Source organism: Cercospora kikuchii (genome assembly GCF_019650295.1).
Source record: "Cercospora kikuchii DNA, contig_00003, whole genome shotgun sequence".
Taxonomy (NCBI): Eukaryota; Fungi; Ascomycota; class Dothideomycetes; order Mycosphaerellales; family Mycosphaerellaceae; genus Cercospora; species Cercospora kikuchii.
The window spans coordinates 4,275,337-4,299,489 of NW_025408584.1; the positions used below are offsets into that span (position 1 = coordinate 4,275,337).

Below are 24,153 nucleotides of genomic sequence, written 5' to 3' on the forward strand. Positions count from 1 at the left end.
AATTGACATGCTGTTGGCTCGAAGCCATAACGAAAGTCTGCATCTAGACCTCAGCGCTCATCATCAAAAGAATTATACCGGTTCCCAAAGTTGTCTCGAGAACTGAGCATCCATCAATCCCGCCGCGACACTTTCTCGACCGAATTCTAAGCCTGACGCATATGCTGAACGGTATCAAGAAGATGGGAACTTCGTTGCTATCTTAAGCACGAGCAGGGTGTGCTATCAAGCACAAGCAGATGCTGATCGGGTCTTGCCAGCGATATTCCGGATTCCCATCCCACAATGAGTCTTGATGTACCAGCCGCATGCAGATACCACAACGATCGTCCTTGGCTAGATGGTCGAGTCGTAAGTCGCTCACAAGAGTGCAGGCTTGGTGCAGCATCAAAGCACTCGCTCAATTCCTAATCTGCGATATTGAGCTGGGAGTCTGGGAAAAAGTACGACCCATAAGACAAGGACGATTTTTTGCTTTTCCAGATGACTTTCTCTCTTTGTTTCATTGCTTGGTCAAAGTCTGTGCAAGTCTCTTGTGTTCGGCTACACCGCTTCCTACTCTTTCTGCGCGAGTTGCCTGAAGCAGACATGATATTACAGTACACTGGACCCAATCTCAACGATCGCCTAGGCTTCATGGCTGAGTCGTAAGTCGCAGAAAACTCTGCTCTGCGCTGCTAGCATATTGCACTACCGATTCTGCTCACGAGATCATGTGGTCTGAGTAGATAATTTCGATAGCACTGAGACATAAGCCTAGTGCGTTTGTTTTGCTCTTCTGGATTGGACTTTGCAACGTTTTTGCCACACTTCATGCTCCCCTTTCCCAAGCATTTGGCAAGTCGAACGCAGAAGCAACATCGCCTTCAGACCTTGACATCTCTCTGCGACGAATATTCCTGGTCCGATAGCTGAGTCACAAGCCGTTGCCATACTTATTGTGCTGTTCACACATCAGGCTTCCGAAGCTGACTTTGATAACAGTTGACTTCCGTCTCCTACGCCACTGTCGACCATCAAGTCCCGCTTCAAGGCCGATTGAAATGTTCGGGCCCTCCTGCGATGGTCGCTTATCCTTTGGCTTCTACAAACCTTTCCGCCATCATATCTCCTTGTCATTCAACAATCGTCCTTGTTTCAATGGTCGAGACATAAGTCGCGAGTCCTAAGAGCGCTTTCGACCGAATGCGAGCAGGTCCAGAGGTAACACAGGCTGCGTTTTTAGCTTAAACTTGATGCCTTTAAACAGGGGCGATTGTTTTGCACTTTGGATGTTCGCTTCCACCTTTTTTCTGACATGTTCGCAATCCGAACATCGCCACGAAGCATGTCTACGCTCAACTATCTAAAAGCCCTTTTTTACAGCGCATGCAACACAGGGAAGCATTATATCTCCTCCCAGATTTCAGCTATTCAACGATCGTCCTTGCAAACGTGGTCTAGTCGTAAGTCGCTTAGAATCACGCTGTCTGCAGGAAATGTCGGGAAGCAGGACGTAGGCCTTCCGGTCCATGCTGGTTTCTTCGGTTTGCTCGTGCTACGTAGCGAGTGCGATTGTTTTAATCTTTTGCCTGTATTTTGTTGTTTTTTTGACAACTTCCACCTCTGCCTCTGTCTTATAGTCTTGGGTAACTGGCGACTCCTTTGCTAAGTACGATTGGGTTCCAACCTTTGTTTGCATCTTGAGACTCGCTCCTTCCAACGATCCCCCTAGGCGAAATGGCCCAGTCGTAAGTCGCATCTGTTTGCGCTATCTATATAATGGAGATTACAAAGACGACCACGAGATCGCATAATCTCAGGTCATTTCTGTAGAGGGATCTATGCCATGTGTCAAGGGCGATTGTTTTGCTCACTCCTTACCTTTTCTGTTCTACTTTTCGTTCCTCTCATCCAGTCTGCTAAGATCTCTTCTGCTCTAGACACGGGGAACTTAGCTGATCTATATGCCTTTCCCCCTCCTACCTTAACAATTATCCTCGGCACCGTAGCAAAGTTATTAGTCGCATCAACAATGTGCTGTCCATGAAACGTGTTATGACAGCGTGTCCAGAAGGGCAAACTTATCTTGCGTTATCTGTGTCCTTTCTACAAGCTTCAATCCCAGAGCGATGTTTTTGCATTCTTGTCTCCTATATCTTACTCTTCTCCGTACTTTATACCTGCTCTTCCGCGAGCTCTCAACCCCGAATCTAGGCATTATATACACTTCTACAATCTCTAATCGCAACGATCGTTTTCGGTACCGTGGCAAAGTCATAAGTCGCATCGAAAAATTGCGCTGTCAGAAGTCTGAGCACAAGCGCAGCGTCGAACGCAAGTCTTTCGTCTGCGACTGGCGTGTCAGAATATCTCCGGTTCAAAGGCGATTGTTTTGCCTTCCCTTTCTCTCTTTTAACTGCGTTTTTTCCTTGTCTTTCCCTTGCCCGTTATCCTTTCCTAGCTTCCCATCCATGGGGCAACCATCATATACCACCGCCCTTACCACCAACTCTTTAACAATTCGTCCTTGGCTTAGTGGTATAAGACATAAGTCGCATCTTTCGGATACGCCGTCTGCTATAATCCGACGGTCCTAGAATGGTATGAGGTCAATCGCGCCCCTAGCATCTCTGGTGATTGGACCCCGTAGCAAGGGCGATTGTTTTGCCCCCGTCGACGTACTTTTGCTTGCTGCTCGCAATCGCTCGTTACCTGAGACTCTGTCTCTTTATTCTGTGAGCCTTCAACTCCGAATCCAAGCATTATATGCTATGCTTTCCACCTTCCATTCAACGATCGTCTATGGCCTAGTGGTAAAAGACATAAGTCGCACCACTCAGGTGCGCTGTCTAAGCATGCAACAGCAAGGGAGTGGACCCAGGAATCAGCTCGTTTCCCGGGTCCCCTCGACCCATTGGTTGCAAGCCCCGCGCTCTGGACGATTGTTTTTTGCCTCTTTCGCACTCTTTTCAAACGCCCTCCAAGCCAAGTGTACTTCCTTTCTATCGCTCGTTCGTTTTGCCATCGCTCGATCCTCGATCCAGGCATTATATGCCATTCTCATTCGGCCCCCTTCAACGGTCACTCTTGGTCTATTGGTCTAGTGGTATCAGACATAAGTCGCACTTCGGGACTGTGCTGTCTTTGGATTAGCAACGACTATCTCTTAGAAGGCCAATTAGTAGACCTCCCCTGGTAGTCTATAGCTCTCTGCATCGTGCCACGGCCCAAGGGTGATTGTTTTGCCTCTTCGGTTCTCTTTCTATCCGGATTCTTCCTTCATAGCTACTCCTTAAAGTATAAGTCTTCCTTTTTTACCAAGTCTGCCCCAATGTCGACGTATATCGATGCAGTGAAAAGCATTCGCTTCAACAATCGTCCTTGGTCTAGTAGTATAAGACATAAGTCGCACGTATCATCAGTGGCGCTGTCCAGGATCCAGACATGAAGCCACTTCCCCTAGAAGGCCGGATAGACCTGAGTGGGCTCCGTAGGCAATATGTATCACTTGCCAAGGGCGATCGTTTTGCCTCGCTATTGCACCTTTTGCTCCTTATCCCTCATTACGGCTTGCCAATCTTTGAACCGTATCTTTTCCATTTTGACTTCTCTTCACCCCTTCGAATCAAGCCATATATACCAGCTGCAAAGCCTTTAACTCAACGATCACCCTTGGCCTAGTGGTAAAGACATAAGTCGCATCTTCGAGACTGCGCCGTCGAGTTGCAAGCAAGGAGCCATAGCGCTAGAAGGCCGATTAGACCTCGCTTCACCGCCTTCTTGCACATGCTACTGTCCAGAGGCGATTGTTTTTGCCCCTTCCCTCCTCGTTTTCTTTTCCTTCTCATCCGCAATCGCCATCCTTACAGCATACCCTCTCCTTTTGTCCTCTCCCTTCCCCTCAGAATGAGGCAATATGTATCAGTTACCGGGCGTGATCTTCAACAATCGTGCTTGGCCTAGTGGTATAAGACATAAGTCGCATCTTTGAAACTGCGCTGTTCATGAATACAAACATGGAGCCGGCGCCGATGCGAGGCCGGAGAGACCTTGAATGTGCTTCGCTCAGGTAACCACGCACCAAGGGCGATCGTTTTGTTTCTTTTGCTCGTTTGCTTCTCGAATGCCGTTTGCAAGTCTTTTGCATCTCGATACCACCTTTTGCCAGACTGTGTAATCTTGAATGGAGGGCTGAGAGGTACAATATCGCCCATGTCAGTGATCAGAAGGAGGGTATGGGGCTGCAAGACAGAGAATCATTCATTGTACAGCTATCAGCATGTAGCAGTTCGCAAGCGCTCAGCAGGTATCTCTCATTCGTTCGATCAAGCAACTCATTTCGCCTCCAGCAAGACGCCATCATACACTACCGCGGATCGCACAGCTCCTCGTCGCTACCTTCATCGCAGAGTTCCTTCAAAATGCGCCCACATTTGAAGTCCATGGATACGGAAGAAAGAGATGTTGCGAAGGCTCGACCTCCTAAGCCGCAGCCGCTTCACTCTTTCTCTTCTTGCGCTTCTTCTTCTCGGTTCCACTGCCAGCTTCCGCTTGACTTGACTCGGGCACTTGTAGCTGTGCAGCAGAAGCGGCCTGTTCAGCGAGGACATCATCCTTCTTGCTCGACTTGCCACGCTTCTTCTTCTCGCCACCATCAGCAGTGCCCGGTGTCTCGACTGCAGCTGCAGCCTTGCGCTTTTTCGAGCTCGCTTGAGCTTGCGAGGGAGGTAGTGCGAGGGAGCTGGCAGGAGTCATTTGAGCGATCGGAGCACTCGAAGTCAGTTGTGGGTCGATGGCCATGTTGGCGGCAGGAGTGGCATCGGCAGCAGCCTTGACTTTCTTCGGTCCAGCTTTGGGTGTCTTTGCCTTTGGCGGCGGAGGAGTCGGCAGCTTGGCTGGGACATCCTCATCCTCGTCGGACTCTTCACTGCTGGAGCTGTCATCGGACGAGGAGTCGTCTTCGCTTTCATCCTCTGCAGCAGCGACGACATCAGCAGGAAGAGCAGAGGGAGACTCAGCCTCTGCATCTCCATCTTCAACATCCTCAGCCTTGCCACCTGCAGCTTTGTATGCTTTGGTAGCCTCCTCATACGCGCTCAGCTCGCTCTGATACGCAGCGTGATATGGCTTGCGCTGAGCTTCGGTCATGGCCCTCCATCTTTCAGTGGCAATCTTGCTGATGTCGCCAGCCTTGGTGCCATCGCTGGGCGGGTTCGTGGCGACTTCCTTCGCGATGAATGGGCGCACCTCTTTCAGGTAGCGAAAGTAGGCGGTGAGCGGACGCTTTGGCGCGTTGGGGTCGCGCTGCTTGTATGGACGCTTCTCTCGCTTCTTTGGATCGACCAGGTTGCCGTTCGCGTCGATGGGCGCGGCGGCGAGCTGGATCAGGCCATTCTGGATGGCTTGCTCTGCGACTTGGGCAGCACCTGCAACGCCTTGGAAGGGTAGCAGCAGTTGGCTGATGTCGAAGTTGCCGGCGCCCTGGAGCACGACGTCGGTGTGGGCGATGTAGGCCTTGATGGCGGTGTCGATGGAGCTGCTCAGGCCAATGTACGCGCTGGTGAGCTGCGACGCGTTAGTTCATCGTTGGAGGTGAAGTCGCATCGGCTGTTGCTATGCGCCAGTCGCGTCGCGGTTTCTTTTGTTGTCGCGTCGCCAAGTTCGGCGCAAGTGAAGTCGGAGGTGATGCGACGAGGGAATGGGAAGACATACAGCATTGCGCGTCTGGATGAAGCGCTCCGTGTCGACTGAAACTTGCAGCGTGGGCGGATAGGCCATCGCGTTGCCGTTGCCGTTCTGATTTGCGTGGTTCTGGCTGTTATTCGCAGCCCACGAGACCAGCTGATGAAAGTGGTCGGGATATTGGTGGCCGTTGGTGGAAGCCATGCCGCGTGGTTGATGGAGGATTTGATGGGGAAAGAGTGCGACAAGAAGAGAATTTCAACGAGCCCGCGCTGAAAAGTCGGTGGCTGCCCATCGGATACTCGGGCTCAATTCGGCTTAGCGGGACAGCAGGTCAAAAGAAACTTCACCTCCAATTTCATGGGACAAGCTCTCCCTCTACCCACCACCACAAATCGTTTACTACAGCCCGCATCTTCATCCCATGGCCTGTCGAGTCCGAATCCTCGGAAAGGTGATATCTCTAGCCTGCAGCATCAGTTTCCGCCCAGCCAGTAGAAATGCGCAAAGAAGCTACATCTCCTCTGCTTTCGGTCAGCCTATGGGCGGGCAGATGAGTTAATCAAATCTTGCCTAGGAACAAGCTGCAAGGGTCGCCCGCTGCATCAAAAGTCACGCCTGCTTGTTCACCCCTCAATCTGTCGTCAATCGCTTTTGCTTCACCTTCGTTGACGAAGATCTGCTTAAGTCAACCGCGGGCGGCAATAACATGAACAGTCCTGATGGCCGAGTCGTCCGCCCTATGCTCACGACTATGGGCCTACTAAATCGACCGTTCTGATCTACTCGACGTCCACTCACAGTTCAAACATTCATGTATGTAACCACCTTCCGCAACGCCATTATCCAGGCGTGTTGCACTCTTCGATATACTGGTCGCTCTGGCGCGCAGGCTTCTCTCAAATCGGCATTGCGAATGCCATCGCCTGGGCGTGCTGGGCTGCACAGCGACATGCAACATTCCATAACGAATGAATTTGCATGGTCAATGTAGATAAGATTGAGCGGACTTGCGTCCTGATCGACTACTGTTTCTCGTTCCCTAGATTTGACGCGAGCGTCGACTTCGTGGCCGCGCACGTCCACGGCAGCACCCGCTAGTGTCAAATACAACTCTCCAAGTGAAGCATTCCACCATGTGCTCCTTCTCCTCCCGCATCAAACTCGCATAATCCATCACTTGTATACATCTCTTCATCTCACGTCAACACAAAAGACAGTCTTACTCGATAGGTTCAAGTATGCATTATCCAACAAACTCTCTTATCTCTTATCGCTCGCCTGGAACAGCGGCCGCCCCAACTTTCCCTACACCCCGCTTTTGCGCTCTCCAAACTACTCTTTCTGCTGGAGCTGAACCCTGCCATGCATTTCCTATTTATCCAAACGGAACCGTTTCCATGCGACAGCTCCTCTCACCTAAACAGATCGTCACTCTTTACGAACTCATCATGCAATTGGCACCAAAGGAGGTAACTACTCTTACCATCCCCAATACCTCACACAACACACTTCCAATCCTTCACACACCCATTGACACTTTACGCATAGATCGACAAACTCCTCATCACCCAAACCGGCTTCCTCGCCCAACGCCGCCTCGCGCGCGGCGTCCGCCTAAACCACACCGAAGCCCTCTCCCTCATCGCCTGCGTCCTCCACGAACTCATCCGCGATGGAACCCACAGCGTCTCAGACCTCATGTCCCTGGGTACAACCCTCCTCGGCCGACGCCACGTCCTCCCTTCCGTCCCCCATACCCTCAAAGAGTTAATGGTCGAAGGCACATTCCGGAATGGAACCTACCTCGTCACAGTCCACGACCCCATCGCGACTGATGAGGGGAATTTGGAGAGGGCGTTGTATGGATCACTGCTTCCTGTGATGGAGAAAGGGAGGGAAAATGAGGTGTTTCCGTGGCCGCCTGTGGAGGGGCTGGAAGTTTGGGGGGAGAAGGAAATGCCGGGGGCTGTTGTTGCTGTGAGAGGGAAAGAGGGGAGGATAGCACTGAATGCGGGGAGGAAGAGATTGAAATTGAAAGTCACGAGTAAAGGTGATAGACCGATTCAGGTGGGGAGTCATTATCATTTCGTGGAGACGAATCCGAAATTGGAATTTGATCGGTTGAAGGCTAGAGGGATGAGATTGGATATTCCGGCGGGGACTTCGGTGAGGTTTGAGCCCGGGGAGAGTAGGACTGTGACGCTGGTGGAAATTGCGGGGAATAAGGTGATACGAGGAGGGAATGGGTTGGCGAGTGGTGGGGTGCATGCTGTGAGTGATGATGGGTTGCTGCAGAGGTTGAAAGAGGGTGGATTCTTGCATGTGGAGCAGCCGAGGGCGGATGCGAGGTTGTTGGAAGGGTGTACGATGGATCGGGAGAGTTATATTGCTATGTTTGGACCTACGACTGGAGATCGAGTGAGGCTTGGAGCGACGGATCTGTGGATCTCTGTGGAGAAGGACTTGACAGTCTATGGAGACGAGTGTTCATTCGGAGGCGGCAAGACGATTCGCGATGGCATGGGACAGGCTTCTGGAAGAGCTGATAAAGATTGCTTGGATACTGTTGTCACGAACGCGCTCATTGTGGACTACACAGGAATCTACAAGGCAGACATCGGAATCAAAGATGGCATCATTGTTGGCATCGGCAAAGCTGGAAATCCAGATGTGATGGAAGGCGTGGATGCGGATCTCATCGTTGGTGCTGCAACGGATGTCATTGCTGGCGAACACAAGATTGTCACGTACGGAGGCTACGACTCGCATATTCACTTCATCTGCCCACAACAGGCATACGAAGCAGTGGCAAGCGGCATTACGACTTTCCTAGGAGGCGGTACAGGACCAAGCACCAGCACAAATGCTACGACTTGCACTCCAAGCGTCAATATGATGAAGTGGATGCTCCAGGCATGCGATGACTTACCCATCAACGTCGGTATCACAGGCAAAGGCAACGATGCCGATCCCGCGGGTCTGATCGATCAAGTCGAAGCTGGTGCATGCGGGCTTAAACTCCACGAAGACTGGGGCACAACACCCGCCACCATCGACACCTGCCTCTCTGTTGCCGACGAACACGATATCCAAGTCCTCATCCACACCGATACCCTCAACGAATCCGGTTTTGTCGAGACCACAGTCGCAGCTTTCAAAGAACGCACAATCCACACCTACCACACCGAAGGCGCCGGTGGTGGCCACGCCCCAGACATCATCTCCGTAGTCGAACACCCACACGTCCTCCCCTCCTCCACCAACCCCACCCGCCCGTATACAGGCAACACCCTCGACGAACACCTCGACATGCTCATGGTCTGCCACCACCTCTCCCGCAACATCCCCGAAGACGTCGCCTTCGCCGAATCCCGCATCCGCGCCGAAACCATCGCAGCCGAAGACGTCCTCCACGACATCGGCGCAATCAGCATGATGTCCTCCGATTCCCAAGCCATGGGCCGCTGCGGCGAAGTCATCCTCCGCACCTGGAACACAGCCCACAAAAATAAAGTCCAACGCGGTTTCCTCCCCGAAGATGCCGGAACAGACGTCGACAATTTCCGCGTCAAACGTTACATTTCGAAATATACCATCAACCCGGCCATCGCGCAAGGAATGTCCCATCTCATTGGTTCTATCGAACCTGGCAAACTCGCTGATCTTGTCCTTTGGGATCCTGCGAGTTTTGGCGTCAAACCAACACAAGTTGTGAAAGGTGGCATGATTGTATACTCGCAAATGGGTGATCCGAATGCTAGTATTCCGACCGTGGAACCTGTGATTATGCGGCCGATGTTTGGCGCTATGGTTCCTGGTGCGAGAGGGATTGCGTGGGTGAGTGGGAAGAGTATTGAGAGTGGGAAAGTTGGGAGTTATGGATTGAAGAAGAGGGTAGAGGCTGTGAGGAATTGTAGGAGCGTGAAGAAGGGGGATATGAAATTTAATGAGAAGATGCCGAGGATGAAGGTTGATGCGGAGAGATATGTGAGTTTGGTTTCCAGTTTGCCCTTGTGTTGTTGATTGGTTTTACTGACTTGTGTTACAGATTGTTGAGGCAGATGGACAGGAGATGAAGGCTGAGCCGGCGGATACGTTGCCGCTGAGTCAAGGGTATTTCATCTTCTGAGCAGGTATGGATAAACTGAGGCAACGAATGAACCTAGATGACTTCAAAACACAGTGCGTGGCCAGAACTCGCAGCATAAGCAGAATTTTGCGTTAGCCTTCTTGCACTTGCCTACCTGGCCTTGCTCTGGCCTTGTGTCGAGATCGGGATCTCGGCATTGTTGTAAACGCTGGAGATCAGTATGCTTACGAGAAACAGCAGAAAATGGGCCGGAACGTTTGAGCTTCAATGAGCTATTCGAGCAACAGCAGGTTTTCTGTCCTGCCCATCAGCCATAACACTCCGCGCGGTAACTCCAAGTCCAATGGCGAGGTGCCTCGACTTGGCGATCATCTTGCAGATGACGATACAGCCACTGTGCGAAGCCACATGCATAAGAGTATGCTGTCGTCATCAAGCACGAAGACGCGATCTACTGACAATGACATGTACCGCACGTGGAGTCGCTGCGCGCCGGATCGACTGCTTGGTGATCGCAGTGGCCTTACATGGCTAATGCAAAACGCCATCAGCTGAGGTCGAGATTCCTGCCACCCATTAGAATGCACAAATGACGAATGTGTACCAAGGTGCCTTTGGAGCTGTTCTGCTTCAGCATCGCGCCACAGCCCGGCAGTTGTCGAACACCTGGCGTCGATCATAGCAAGAACAACCACTTCACTCAAAAGCATGGAGACGGACAGCCCGGAAACATGCCCTAAACCGCGGTATGCCGAACATGATGTGATGCCCAGTGCGCGAGTGGCTGTGTATCCCGATTGCCGATTCCTCGGTCAGCCTGCCGGTTCCTCCATGCCGGTGGACAGAGCGTCATTTTGAGCAGACGATTGAGATAGCCTTTTCTGCGTGCCGCACACACGGCACGACATCCCATACCTCAACTCCCATTGGTCTTTGAGCTATCGAGGGATCCACGATCTAGACAGCTGACTCGCAGATGGAGAAGGAATGCATACGATTTGCTGTGAATCCGCGCCACACATCGCGGGATCTACGCCACTGACAGAGCCAGAAAAGCGTAAGTTGAGCTAAGTGCCAACTTCTCAGCGTCGTCCTAACTCCCAAATAGGAAAACACTGTTAGTAGCGTGTAGATACGCGAACGAACGACCATAACCTGGTCGCTGCACACGCGCATCTGGGGAATCCTTGCCCCCTGTCTCATATATCGACTTCACCTTGCACACGGTGCACGCAGTGTTGCAATCATGAATACCGACGCGAAGGTCGTGAAGCATCCTCACATCAGCAAATTCATTCGCAAGATCCCCATCAACAGGCACTGGAAGGGGCACATCGTCGCAATTATCGGAGAGTTCGTTGGAACGTTCTTCTTCCTCTTCCTTGCGTTTACAGGAGCACAAACTGCCAATGTGTCGTCGAATCCGAATACTGGTGATACGGTGATCACGGAAGCGCCGCAGAAGACACCACAACAACTGCTGTACATCTCGCTGTCGTTCGGTTTCTCCCTGGCCGTCAATGCCTGGGTCTTTTTCCGCATCAGCGGAGGGCTGTTCAACCCTGCCGTAAGTCATTCTTCGTCTGAGCGATGCTCGCCATGTAACACTGACATCGGATACAGGTCACATTAGGAATGGCACTAATCCGCGCCATCACCATCACACGTGCCATCTTCCTGTTCGTCGCACAGATGCTCGGAGCCATCGTTGCCGCATTTGTAAGAGATCACCCAGAGTCCAGGCGCTGGCGTCACAACTGATGTATCGCAGGTCGTACAAGCGCTCTTTACCGGAGATCTTAACGTCGCAACGACTCTGTCCGAGACAACAACAATCGCACAAGGCGTGATCGTCGAAATGCTTCTGACATCTGTCCTGGTCTTCACAATCTTCATGTTGGCAGCAGAGAAGCACGTCGGAAATTTCATCGCTCCTGTTGGAATTGGTCTCGCACTCTTCAGCGCAGAACTTACTGGTAAGTCAGCTCCACGGCCTCGCCGGTTACTTCGCGTACAGTTATGTTGACTAGACTTCTATAGGTGTCTTCTGGACCGGAGGCTCCCTCAATCCCGCCCGCAGCTTCGCCCCTTCAGTCGCGACCTCCGCCGTTGGAACAGCAGGCTTTGACTCGGAACAGTGGGTCTACTGGGTTGGTCCCTTCGCTGGTTCAGGTCTTGCAGTGCTCCTCTACAAGTTGATCAAGATTCTGGAGTACGAGACAGCGAACCTCGACGACACTGAGGCGAATATCAACCCAGCTGCACCGACAGAGCCTCCTGCACGACGGATCGCGAGCCAGGATACATTAGATCACAAGGGAGATAGCTCCGATATGGACACGCGGTCGCCGACTGGCAGGATGTGAGGTCTGCGGTAAATGCTACATGAGGTATAGAATGTCATGAGTTTACGAAGTCATGGAAAATGTAGTAATATTACATTAAATAATGACCTTGATGGACATGTATTGCTCTTGGTCACAATATAAAAGATGCTTCTACCCAGGTTTTCGACTACCAGAAATGCTGCTTTGCAGCTGGCACTTTTCTCGTCAGCAGCTCGAGCTGGAGCTTCCGCACAGCTCAGACGTCATCGATCACTTTCGAACCGCTTACCAATAGTCAGTGTCACTCGCGCTGAGCAATCAGGCTCTCAGTCAGCGCTCTGCACGCAAGCCTTGGTATGCATTGTGTTCGTGAACTGATTGTTCCGCTGTTGCGAGTTCCGTGTAGCCCTCGAAACGCGTCCAGACCGCTTACCTTACCTGCACCGAGGTTAGGCAAGTACAAATAGCTTCCTGCTTCAGCTGGAATGACACTTCTTTCCTACCTCATTCTCAAGACTTCGTCCTCCGAAGCAAGACTGATCATAACGAAACTACGCTCCATACGAACGCGTTATTCGCAGCAAAATGTCTCCGAAAGATATCGTCCTCCCATCTGAGGGCGCTCATGGCGAGAAGAATGGAACAGCAACAGCGACGTGCTACTGCGGAGCTGTGCAAATCGAAGTACCCACCGAAGGAGAAGGACTGGTAGATACTTTCATCTGCCACTGCACAGATTGCCGGAAAATTACAGCTTCGTGAGTTTGACTCTCACCACCTTCAACAGAATTAGTGATCCAGAAGTCTAAAAAGCTGACACTCTCCCAGCATGTTCGCCTCCAACTTCGTCGTCAAAGACTCCCACCTCAAACACCTCCGCGGCGAAAACAAGCTCACAAAATTCAAACAATCTGCCACAATCGCCACAGGAAACTGGATGGAGAATTCTTTCTGCTCCGTCTGTGGAACTCTCATGTACAGACGTTCCGAAGGGTTTCCTGGAATGTCTATCCCGCGTATCGGAACGATTGATGATTACAGTCTGCAGGAGACGAAGTTCAAGCCGAGAATTGAGACGTTCGAGAAGGATCGGTGTGCGTGGTTGAAGCCGGCGGAGGTGGAGGAGCATGTCGAGGGGGCGTATTATACGGCGGGGAAGGAGTGGAAGAGTAGTCATGATGGGGCTGGAGGGAAGGGGGAGTGACTAGGAAGGAGGAAAGAGCGGGGGAGGGGGAAGTTGTGAGACACGAAACAGTTAGTGAAATGGTATGAGCATCAGAATAATGCGATTTACTTGTAAGTGGAATTTGAACTCTACTGCTCAACAGACAGAAGACTGCCTAGCTGTGGACAGTCAAAAGGAAACTGAGAAACACCCACACATTGTCCTCTGTGGTCGCGACCTTGGCTTCCTCGCCACGCTTCTTAAGACAAAGTGCACTTAAATGCTTCGGGCAGACATATCGCGTAGCATTGGCCTTCGGTTTCTGGTCTGCTTTCCGGTGGGAGACTGCGTCCAATTGATTTCCAGAGCATACTAACTGGAAATAGACCTAATACATGTCCAAGTTACTGATATGGAAAGCTTCATGCAGCTCAAGCTGTTCACCTGACTTTGATGCAGGCTGTTCCGATAGCATGAACGTGAGCTCAAGATTTCTCAAGCTTTGTTAAGAGAGCAAAGCAAAGTAGATGGTAAACCTGGTCGCCTCTTTGGAGCGAACTATGGCCGAGCGACATGAGTGTCTATTTGCCGTAACGTATCAAAGCGATTTTTGAGAAGCAAACATTGAATTGCACACTGCATGGAGCTTTTCTTTCCGCCTGCGCTGAGCATTCCGCATCATTGCTTCGCTTATACAGACCAGCGCGACACACGACATGGACTCATGAAAGCAAATTCGGACGCACAGCCTACTTTCACTCCGGCAGTGCTGGCTTGCGGTCTGCAGTCGGATGAGATAGTAACCTGTCTAACCTGGGCGCAGCCGGCCTCACGGTAGACACACCTTTGAGGGCGAAGTCCACCCACTTGTACCCACTCTTCTGAAGAATCCTCGCGTCCATTCATCGTGCAGTAGGCAAAGTGTCCAACGCATGATCCCTGCAGTCCATCACACTGAGTGACCGGGGCTGAGTGCATGATGTGATCGGTTAAGTGCATGCTGTGCCACCGCTGTGCGTTATGGGCGCTTAGCTATCTCCACACAGCCCAGCTCGTTGCAAACACTCAGCACATCGAAACTTCCAACATTCTCCGGGACGACATTCGTGCAAAAAATACCAGTTATGTCAGGCGCAGAGGTTGTTCAACTCTTTAGCGCTTGTATTGATCTTACCAAAGCAATCGTTACCATTGCCCAGACAGCAAAGGATTCCCAAGGTCTCCCTCCAAAGGTCTCCAGATTATTTGAAGAATTACCAGCTGTTCAAAGCCTTTTCCAAAGGGCACTGCAGCGCAATGTCGACCTCGAACTCCCACAAGACACACAACCTGGTGTCACACTGGTGCTAAAGCATTGCGAACAAGACCTACAAACAATGAACCAACTATTTGATAAGATCTGTCCCAAGGTCGGAGCAAATAGCCTGCAGCGCACATGGAAGGGCACATCCGCCATCGTCTCAGGCAAGGATATCAAATTGCAAGATTTGTGGACTTCGATACGCAATCATTTGGACACCCTAGAGGCGAAGCACATTCTCGACATCGGCGACCAGCTGGACGACCTGACCAAGATCGTGCGTTCTTTAGCAGATGAACGAGAAGCATCTAATCAGTACAGCGTGGCTGGAAGCATGTACCAGATCAACGGCGGAACTATGTTTCACAATAGTGGCGATCAAGCGACCAACTATCAAGCTGGAGGCAGCCAGTCATTTGTGTTCAACAACAGAAGTACGTAAATATCGCACCATGGGAGGATCATCGACACGATGTTTCAATCGCACGCACTATGATCTGGGGTCGATATGCGAATGTGTGAATCCAATTCGTGGTCATTACTTATTTGTTTCGCTTTCCAGACGTGCATGTATCCTTGAAGAAAGACGACGACGGCTCTCCGCTTCAATGTTTATCCTCTCTTGCTTTCCCGCAGATGACAGCGCGAGGTGACTTTGGTCTGAAGCAGCAAGTCTCATGTGACTGGGCATTGGAGAATTCTTCTTACACCAAGTGGCATGCCCAAGGCGGTCTGTTATGCGTCAGGGGCAGAGCCGGCACAGGGAAATCCACTCTCATGGAAGCCATCGTGACGGATCTAAGACACAGGACGCCGAATACCCTGACGCTGTCTTTTTATTTCAATAGGCGCGGGCAACCTCTGCAATACACCCCACACGGACTTTTTCGGTCCATGCTTCATCAATTGCTTTCGCAAGATGAGTTGCTACTTTCAGAGTTCTGCCGAGATATTGGATTCGCGAAACGTGTCAGAGAGTACGGAAAGCCAGGCACAAATTGGGACTGGGTTGACATAGATCTGGCTTCAAGTTTCCTAAAGTATTGCGAGCAGTATGCCAACAAGCATGAGAAGATCAGGATTATGATTGATGCACTCGACGAGACTAACGAGAACAGCGCCAGGGAGCTTCTTCGTTGGTTTGAAAAGCTCTTTCACAAGGCTACAAAGACCATTGCTATTTGCATATCCTGTCGGCCATATCCTCGCGTGGGGTCATCGTGGATATGCATGGACATGGAACAGATGAATGGGGCTGCCATCGAAGCGTATGTCTGCTCAACTCTGAAACACGGAATGTGTGCAAAGTCCACGATCGACAAGGAGCGAGTGATCAACGACATTGTCCAGAGAGCGGAAGGTGTATTCCAATGGGTAGTCCTGGTCACGCGAAGAGTGCTGAGCCTTGAGCAGGAGAGCGTTGAATCCATCTTGGCCGATATACGTAGGACTCCAGCAGAACTGGACGACGTATACCGACAAATTCTGGATCAGCTAGATACGCGGGACAAAATACTTGCGTTCCCAATCTTCCGCTGGATCACGCTCGCTGTGCGACCGATGTCCCTCACCGAGCTCCGCTACGGAACATCGATAGACCCTTTTGTGCGTTTACAGTCGACTGAGGAGGACTGCAAGAACTCAGTTCACTGGTGCATGCATGATGGTGACTTTCGCCAGCGGGCTTCTCGCCTCTCACTGGGATTGATCCACGTTGTTCCTGATGTGACTGGCAAAACGATCGTCCATTTCGACCACGAATCTGTGCGAGGCTTTATGCTTCGCAATGGATTGCGAATACTCGAAGGCAGAGAAGGCATGGAATCGGAAGATGAATTGGTAGGCCGAGGACATAGTGTTCTAGCTGCAACGTGTGTGCAGCTCCTGGCAGCGCGGAATGTGCGCGATGCAGAGCTGGACGCATGTTCAGACCGAAGATTCCAAGGAACTTCCATGGCATTGGGTGACGCGATGGGTTTCCTCGAATACGCAACCATGCACTGGATGATACATGCCAGAAAGGCCGAGGCCGCAGGCCTATCACAGAAGCGTCTCATAACTTTGACCTCCTGGCCATCGAATGAAGTGTGGGTACGTTGGAATCAGTTGTTCGAATCGTGGCGTCAGTCATTCGTGGCCGGGAGAGATCTATACAAGCGGACAACGCTGCAGCATCTGGCCGCTAGATACGGGCTCTTGAGTATAGTGACGGAGTTGATTAATCAGAGTTCAAGGAACGGTATACTGAGTGAGAAGCTGTTTTGGTGGCGTTGGAAGCCTGACGGCATGTTGTCAAAGGACGATAATCACCGAACACCCATCTCCAGGGCGGCTGAAGGGGGTCATTATGAGGCAGTGAAGATGCTCTTAGAAGTTAGCAAGTCCAGTGCGGACTACTACAATAGTTGGGGCAACACCCCGATTATCGGCGCATCATGGGGAGGGCATACCGAAGTGGTGAGGCTGCTCTTGAGCACTGGCAAGGTCAATTTGTATCGAAATGGTCCTTCACAAGCTTGGCCGCTAGTCATCGCCGCCATGAATGGACATGAGTTGGTTGTAAAGTTACTGTTGCAGACAGGAAAGGTGGATGTCAATGCAGTGGTCGACAACGGATGGACGCCACTGCTAAGAGCCACTGAGTATGGACGGACAGGCGTCGTAAAGATCCTTCTTCAGGAAGCGAAGCTTGACATCAACGCAATCAACAACGAGGATAAGACGGCGCTAGATGTGGCGCGTGAAAGTGGGCATCTTGCCATCCGAAAGCTGCTCATTGCAAGCGGGGCAAGAGGTGCCAACGGGAGGCACAATGTTTGAAGGTAGCTACTTCCAGCAACAGTTGAGAAGTTATGTACATCATCCCAACTCACGCAATGAACATTATGTGTCTGCTTAGGCTGCTGTGGAAAGACATCTGTGCATGAATATGACTGGAGCAAATACTATTCAGTGACCTGATCGGATATTCTCGATGGAGGACTGCAGCGGCCCTCCATCATTATGTCCGAACCATTCGAAGACCTCAACATTATCCATTATCATAAATATCTCATCTGCATTATCATCATCGGGCCACACCAGCATCATACCTACGAAGCATGATACTGCTGGTGCTGGAAATCATAGATATCATACCCCTCGCTTCCCTGGCGAGTCTGCACCACATCATGCTGCGAGTGCTGCTGATGATCATCTTGGTTATGTTGGCCCATGTGTGCCATATACCCACTCGCATCCGCCAAAGCTTCTAGAGCATCCTCGTCTTTGATTACCGCATCCTGTCCGGCGCCGCCGTTAGCTTGCTGACTGCCATGCGGTGAGATGCCGTAGGTCTGGCTGTATTGTTGACTCTCATCGTATGGGGTTATGCTGTAGTCTTGGAATGTTACGGTGGTCGATTGAGATTCGACACCGCAGGTTGCAGGAGCGTCGAGATTGAAGCTGTAAGGGTCATGTTGCTCGCTGCTGCTGTGTACATCGCCGTTTTCGATGGTAGCTCCGGCAGACATTGGAGCTTGTGGGGCAGGCGTCTGGCTTTGTGGTAGATGGTGCTGCTGAGAACCATCAAACCCTTCGTACCACTGCGTGTCGAAGTCATGGTGACTGTATTCCTGTGTCCCATAATTCTCCAGAGCAGGATCAGTGGCAAAGTCCGCGGTCGCACTGGCACCAAAGTCAAATGCGGATGCATCGAAAGCACTGAAGTCCATATTGTCGTAAGATATGTTGATATTGCCACCAGTGAAGTCGAAGCTGTTATCGCCGTCCGGCGGGAAGAGGTCCACAGCCGAATTTGGTGCAGTGTTTGTCCCGTCGTTGGTATCGAAGTCGTTTGACGAGGACCAGACTGCCGAGTTGAGCGCGCTGTTGGAGGACGAGGAGGTTTCGTACTTGAATGGTGACTGTAGTGCAGCCGGTTGTTGTTGTGTCGTAGATCCATAGGCTTCCGCGCCATAAGCCTGGAAGCCAGGATACTCGTAGACACTGTCCACCCTCTCGCTCTTGAGATCCATGTACGGAGCTGCAGCCTCAGTATATTCCGCCCCGTAGACGGTCGCTTGAGTGACTTCTGCTTTGGTCAAGTCCGGTGTCGGCACACTCAGTTGTCTCCAGTAGGCGCGTCCTTCCTCTGCCCTACTCAATCGGAATTTCCAATAGATGAGCAACAACCTTTGTGCCGTCCCATCCGGCATCTTGATCACGATCTCTTGCAATGCCGAAGTATCTCTCAGTTCTTGATCGACTAAGTCCCTCCCTTCTCTGGCGCCCATACCCATTCCGTCACTCTCCTCAAGCGACAACCCAGCCGGGTTATTCACCTTACTAGCCAGACCTCCCAGCTTCATCGCCCAGAATGTCGATCCAAACTTCATCGATGTCTCCAGTGTCATCGATCCATCCTCCTCTACCACCCAGCCATCCCAGGGCACACGAAGCTGTTTATAAATATCCTTCGGTTCCTTCGGGGGCTTCGGGTCCTTCCACAAAACACCCTTTTCGTAGAACTTATTATAACAAAAAACTACCGAGTCATGGGGAAGTTGCTGAGAAGAACATGATAATGAGATGCCAAGCTCAACGTAAGGCTTATCTCTCCAACTTCCATTCGGAAAGGCGATAGAAGCCTCGGCGAACAGAACGTTACAGTCGATAGGGCGGGAAGAGTGTATGCTTGCCAGACGAGGGAAGTTCGAAGCGAATTCGTCCCAGGTAGGGTGTAGGTCGTCCTTGAGTGGTGCTGGGAGATTCTTGGTATATGTGTGTAGTCGTTCAGGTTCGATACCTGGGGTCTTTTGCTGCACGAACATTTCAAAGGCGACGGGCTGGAAGACCGAAAGGCTCTGTTTGATCTGTGGTAGAGTGTGGTAAAGGTTCGCCGTTTCCATTGATGGTGCTCCCGCGGCGATGGAGCTGCGTGTGGAGTAAGTACCAGGTGCCGTGGCAGGATATTGTGATGCTCTTCGGCCTCCAACGGGGTAGTGTCCGCCTCCTTGGTAATAATATCGGTGACTGTGACCAGTCAAATCCTCTTTGGAGAGGTAGCGCATGATGTGAGGATCGGATTCCACGAAGGGTTTCAGTACTTGAATGTGGCTGGAGACTTGCTTCCGCGTTCGAGCTTCACCGGTATGCTCTTCGATGTAGTCGGCAATCAATTCGTTGCGACCGCGTTGCTTGTCTTTATGTGGAAGCTTTCTTCGGCCCATGGGAGGCCAGTTGACAAGTGCTACGAGGTGTAAGCATTATGCTCGAAGAAGACTTCGCATCGTGGCGAAGGTACCTTCGAAGAAAGCATATTCCAACCGGTCAGGCCACTTCTGCTCTGAAGCCCCCTTGTCATCCTTGTGTTGTCGATTACGGTACTTCATATAGCCATCTGATGATCTAAAGCGGTGGAACAAGTACCGTGCCTCCTTCCTGATCTGTTGAGGGTCCCTCTGTCCATGATGAAATCTCTGCTGTGGGTGTCGAAGTCGATTTTGCTGTAGAAGCGAATGAGTATTTGTATGCAGTGGCCGAGGAACTTGTTGATAAGCAGGGTAAGTGTTCTCCGTAAGGTAGGAAGCAGGATACTTCTGATCTACCGATGAGGCGTAGTAATCCTGCTGTCGATTGCCTGAATGTTCCTGTAGCACTCTTGATGATCGAGTATATGACTCCTGATGATGAAGCGGTGCATTAGAGGGCACCACCGGTGTAGGCTGAAGCATCGTCATGGTCGAAGACATGCAATCCGCCGCCGATTGAGGCACGAAGAACAAGAATGCCGCCCTTTCGAAGAATGTCTGGGAAGCCTCTTACCCGTCAAGGCCGTGATTCGTCGCAGTGAGTAGAGATATGCCTCTGACAAAAGGAACGCACACTGTAAAGGAATGACTATGGTGAGCGTGATCAAAAAGAGCGTCGTGGTAGGCAGCAAAACCGCGGATGACGCCGTCGTTGCTACGCAGGATAGGCAGTATATACAGGTCGATGATCTAGACAGGCAAAGGGTGCCGCTGACAGAGTCTTGTGTCGCCATCAGGGACCCAGGAGGAACAGCAGCAATCTCGGCCACATCCTCTGCTCATGCGCGCAAAGGTGGGTCGGATAGTGTGCCGATTGCACAATCAAAAAGTGGCCAGCATGAGCAGGTGAGTTCGCACAGACCGTGCAGACAGGTCTCATCAAAGTGGAGTGCAAGGGCATCGAAGGCGACGATGCAACGCCTGGCAGAAGAGCGATCGAGAGAGGGATGGGAATTGGCTTGGCAGTGGTGGCCAACCTCCAAGTAAGACAGTCGGCGTGGCATATGGAATGCGATATTGAAGGCGATGGAATGTAAGCATTGTGTTGGCCCGCGTCGTTGAGATAGAAAGGCAGTATTTTCCGAACGACATCCGGCTCGAGTTTTTGTTGAAGTCATCGTCTGCAAGCACTTGGACACTGCATCTCGGTAGCCTAAGGTTGCAGAAGAGGTCGCATCAGCCACGCAAGGGATGTGTCGTATGTAGTTCTCGATCTAAGCAGCGGTCCACGTGGCTGCATAAACCGTATTAGGATAGCGCCTTTGCGATGTGAGTGGTTTGAGCAGAGACCATGTGAGAACAATGTAAAGACACCGATTGCCAGCATGCGAATTCACATGACTGGATGTCGGTGGATGAGATACTTGCATTGATGTTCTGGATATTACGCTTCTCAAGCATCATCGTCGGCGTCCTGCTGAGTAGTAAACTTCCTCCTCTTGCTACCTTCAGCAAGTTTCTGCAACGCAACCTTGTTGACTTGCGCGCCAACCTTCTGCTGCATCTTCTCGATCTCTGCTTCGGCGTCTTCCGGATCTTCAGCAGCGAAGTCCAGTACGAGCCTTCGGCCCAGCAAGTGAGTATCTTTCAAAGCATCCATTGCACTTTGTGCTTCCTTGACAGTAGTGAAGTCTGCAAACGCGAAACCTCGGGCTCCGCGGTCCATCTTCTTCGGCACACGAACACTTCGCAGTTGACCGTACTCGCCAAACAGGGCTCGAACATCCTTCTTCGTTGCTTCAAATGGCAAGTTCTTGATGATGACTTTGGTCGTAGCTGCCTTTTTAGCCTTATCAGCCTTCTTGCGCTTCTCCGCGGCATCTTCACCTTTGTGAGAAGTGCGGATTTGCAGCTTGTGACCTTCGAGACTGTAGCCGTCCATAGCACGCAGTGCATCTTGAGCCTGTTTGGCACTGTTGAACTCCAGAAAGCCAAAGCCCATACTAAGTTCACCTCGTTTAGGATCGACCCTGGTCTTGACCCGAGCATTGAGGAACCCATCGAGAGCCTTGAATGTTTGGGTAAGGACGTCCGTCGTGGTGCTGAAATTCAGATTGCGCACAAACAACGTCGCCGAACCTGCGGTATCAGGCACGACAGTGTCCTTCAAGTCAGACGTCGAGAGCTTGCTAACACCTTCAGCAGTCGCGGATGTGGCGGGATCATCGATCGGCTTGGCAGAGAAGACATCCTTGGGTGCCTTCTCCAAGAACAGCACGGACGACTTCACTCTTCGATACGCCAATGTCCCAAATGCGGCCTTGCACTGCGCTGGATTGCTGTACTCCACAATCGCTATTGTGCCAGCAGGTGGCATGAGGAATCGCTTGACGTCTCCTTGCTCGTCAAAGAGTCGCTGCAGCTCATCTCGGCTGCAGTCCGCTGGAATGTTCTTGACCAAAATGGCCGTGTCGCCACGCGCGCTTTTCTTGAACGCGTCTAGATCAACGCCTTGTTGTCGAAAGTAAGACTTTGTCTCTTGGATAATGTGTGTCTCAGCATGAGCTTGCTTGACGGCAGCATCACTTGAAGTTGGGTCGAGAACTTCGGACTTGGCGATGCCGAGCCGATTGGCAACACTGGAAATGACAGCATCTTGGTTCATGTATAAGGCGTTCCAACTGAAGACTGTGTTCGCAGCTTCTCGCTTTCGCTTGATTTCCTGCTGCTTCTTCAGTGGAAGCTTGGCAAGGTCGAAGTCGTCAAGCTTCTTCTCTCGTTTCGCAGCGCCAGGAAGGATATGCATCAGTCTCCCTTGAAAGATGCGCCCATCAAGCTCGACTAAAGCTCTTTCGGCAGAGTCGGGATCTGTGTACTGCACGTAGGCAAAACCCTTCGCCGCACCAGACGTCTTGTCCAACGGAATGTGTATCTATGCAACAGAATTAGCCATGTGATATTGCAAGAGTGCCATAATCAATATGCATGGTGTGTGGAATTATCAGAAACGACGAAGCATCTACTAAAATACGGTCCTCTTTTGGTCTAAGCATTTGCCGAAGCATAAGCTGTCCCTATCAGGAGATCATCAGGAAGTGGGTGGGGTGGTATGAAATTCACTGACCTGCTCACAATTGCCAAATGTTTCAAAATGCGCTTCGAGATCTTCGTACTTGACATCGTATGGCAGGTTGCGCACGAACAGGCGCATCGTGGAGCGCACCTGCTTGATGTCCTGGTCCTCGTGTTCGTCATCGTCTTCTGCAGGCGGTGTGGGTATTGAGGATTCCGGCTCCGCAGGTGTCTTCTCTCGTTGGTCGGGTGCATTAGCCTGTCGTGGTGACTCGGCATCCGAATCAGATTCAGCTGGCTTCGTGGGTACAGCTTCTTCTTCGTCATCCTCCAGCAGGCCAAGCAGTCGGCTTGTCCGGGAACGAGCCCAGTCTGCATCAGAGACTGCCGGCCTAGCATCGCCTCCATCTTGCCCAATGTCTGGCGCAGGATCGCCCGAAGGAGCTTCTGCCTCGACCACTTCCACCGCCGCATCTTGCATCGGTGTGTCCTGCATGGGCTTCGACTCCGATCTTGTTCGTTTCGTCTTCTTCGGCACCTGCTCATACTCGTCATCGCTCTCCCCAGCCTCTATGACTGCAGCCTCCTCGCCTTGCTCTGCTCCTGCGATCATCGCCTGGTTTTCGAGTGCCTTCTTGTCGGTCTTCGATTTGTACGAGTCGAGGAACTCTTTCAATTTGGGATTGTTCTCGGCGGCCTCATCCTTGGGTTTGCTCTCGCTGTCGCGCTTGCGCTTCAGCTTGTTGCTCTCAGTAGCCGTCTGCTGGTTAGCACCTGTGACCTTAGCTGTGGGATGACGTCTGGTAGCAAGGCTCTCGTCAATGGGCTTGGCCATCTCTACGCCGATACGAGACATGCGAATGAAAGTCTTGTTGAAGTACTTGACCGCCTTCTCGGCATCCTCGCTAGTTTTGTAACCAACATAGCCAATGCGACGATTGGGGAAGATCTTTGCATCTGTGATCTGCCCTTTTTGCCCAAAGTGCTTTCGAAATTGGGCTTCGTCAAAGGTGGGCGGCAGACCCTTCACGAAAATGCGTGACGAAGCCATGGTGGGTGCGAATGTGGTGAGGATGGGACGGAAGTGATTTTTCGAGCATACGAAAGTGAAAGGGTGAGGGAAAAGTTTGCGGGAAGCGGGCCGCTTCCCGTTGTTTTCCACTTCGCATCCCAGCCATCGCGGGCGTCACAGCGTCACCCAACTTCACCCTCAACTCCCACCCGAAACCGCACTTCGACGCGATTTTTCGATATATTCAACTGTACAGCTGCACATATATACTTCGGCTACACGCGCACAC

The 24,153-nt window shown here is 51.6% G+C and overlaps 7 protein-coding genes across 7 annotated transcripts; 4 read left to right on the plus strand and 3 right to left on the minus strand.

The window, feature by feature from the left end:
- Positions 1 to 4,464: 4,464 nt before the first annotated feature.
- CKM354_000605400 (uncharacterized protein) lies at positions 4,465 to 5,868 on the minus strand (the record flags this gene model as incomplete). Its single annotated transcript, XM_044801352.1, has 2 exons — positions 4,465 to 5,547; positions 5,695 to 5,868. 2 exons carry the CDS (start codon positions 5,866 to 5,868, stop codon positions 4,465 to 4,467), a joined length of 1,257 nt encoding a protein of 418 aa, XP_044657287.1.
- A 1,247-nt stretch (positions 5,869 to 7,115) lies between these two features.
- Positions 7,116 to 9,796, plus strand: CKM354_000605500 (uncharacterized protein; the record flags this gene model as incomplete). Its single annotated transcript, XM_044801353.1, has 3 exons — positions 7,116 to 7,136; positions 7,216 to 9,654; positions 9,716 to 9,796. The coding sequence occupies 3 exons, from the start codon at positions 7,116 to 7,118 to the stop codon at positions 9,794 to 9,796; spliced, it is 2,541 nt and encodes an 846-aa protein (XP_044657288.1).
- A 1,207-nt stretch (positions 9,797 to 11,003) lies between these two features.
- CKM354_000605600 (uncharacterized protein) lies at positions 11,004 to 12,123 on the plus strand (the record flags this gene model as incomplete). The annotated part of the gene is made up of 4 exons (XM_044801354.1): positions 11,004 to 11,324; positions 11,381 to 11,476; positions 11,529 to 11,733; positions 11,798 to 12,123. The coding sequence occupies 4 exons, from the start codon at positions 11,004 to 11,006 to the stop codon at positions 12,121 to 12,123; spliced, it is 948 nt and encodes a 315-aa protein (XP_044657289.1).
- Positions 12,124 to 12,669: 546 nt separating this feature from the next.
- Positions 12,670 to 13,288, plus strand: CKM354_000605700 (uncharacterized protein; the record flags this gene model as incomplete). The annotated part of the gene is made up of 2 exons (XM_044801355.1): positions 12,670 to 12,842; positions 12,913 to 13,288. The coding sequence occupies 2 exons, from the start codon at positions 12,670 to 12,672 to the stop codon at positions 13,286 to 13,288; spliced, it is 549 nt and encodes a 182-aa protein (XP_044657290.1).
- A 1,337-nt stretch (positions 13,289 to 14,625) lies between these two features.
- On the plus strand, positions 14,626 to 17,369 carry CKM354_000605800 (uncharacterized protein; the record flags this gene model as incomplete). Its single annotated transcript, XM_044801356.1, has 2 exons — positions 14,626 to 14,983; positions 15,112 to 17,369. The coding sequence occupies 2 exons, from the start codon at positions 14,626 to 14,628 to the stop codon at positions 17,367 to 17,369; spliced, it is 2,616 nt and encodes an 871-aa protein (XP_044657291.1).
- Positions 17,370 to 17,641: 272 nt separating this feature from the next.
- On the minus strand, positions 17,642 to 20,269 carry CKM354_000605900 (uncharacterized protein; the record flags this gene model as incomplete). The annotated part of the gene is made up of 2 exons (XM_044801357.1): positions 17,642 to 19,779; positions 19,834 to 20,269. The coding sequence occupies 2 exons, from the start codon at positions 20,267 to 20,269 to the stop codon at positions 17,642 to 17,644; spliced, it is 2,574 nt and encodes an 857-aa protein (XP_044657292.1).
- Positions 20,270 to 21,233: 964 nt separating this feature from the next.
- On the minus strand, positions 21,234 to 23,903 carry CKM354_000606000 (RNA-binding ribosome biosynthesis protein MRD1; the record flags this gene model as incomplete). Its single annotated transcript, XM_044801358.1, has 2 exons — positions 21,234 to 22,712; positions 22,905 to 23,903. 2 exons carry the CDS (start codon positions 23,901 to 23,903, stop codon positions 21,234 to 21,236), a joined length of 2,478 nt encoding a protein of 825 aa, XP_044657293.1.
- Positions 23,904 to 24,153: the final 250 nt, after the last annotated feature.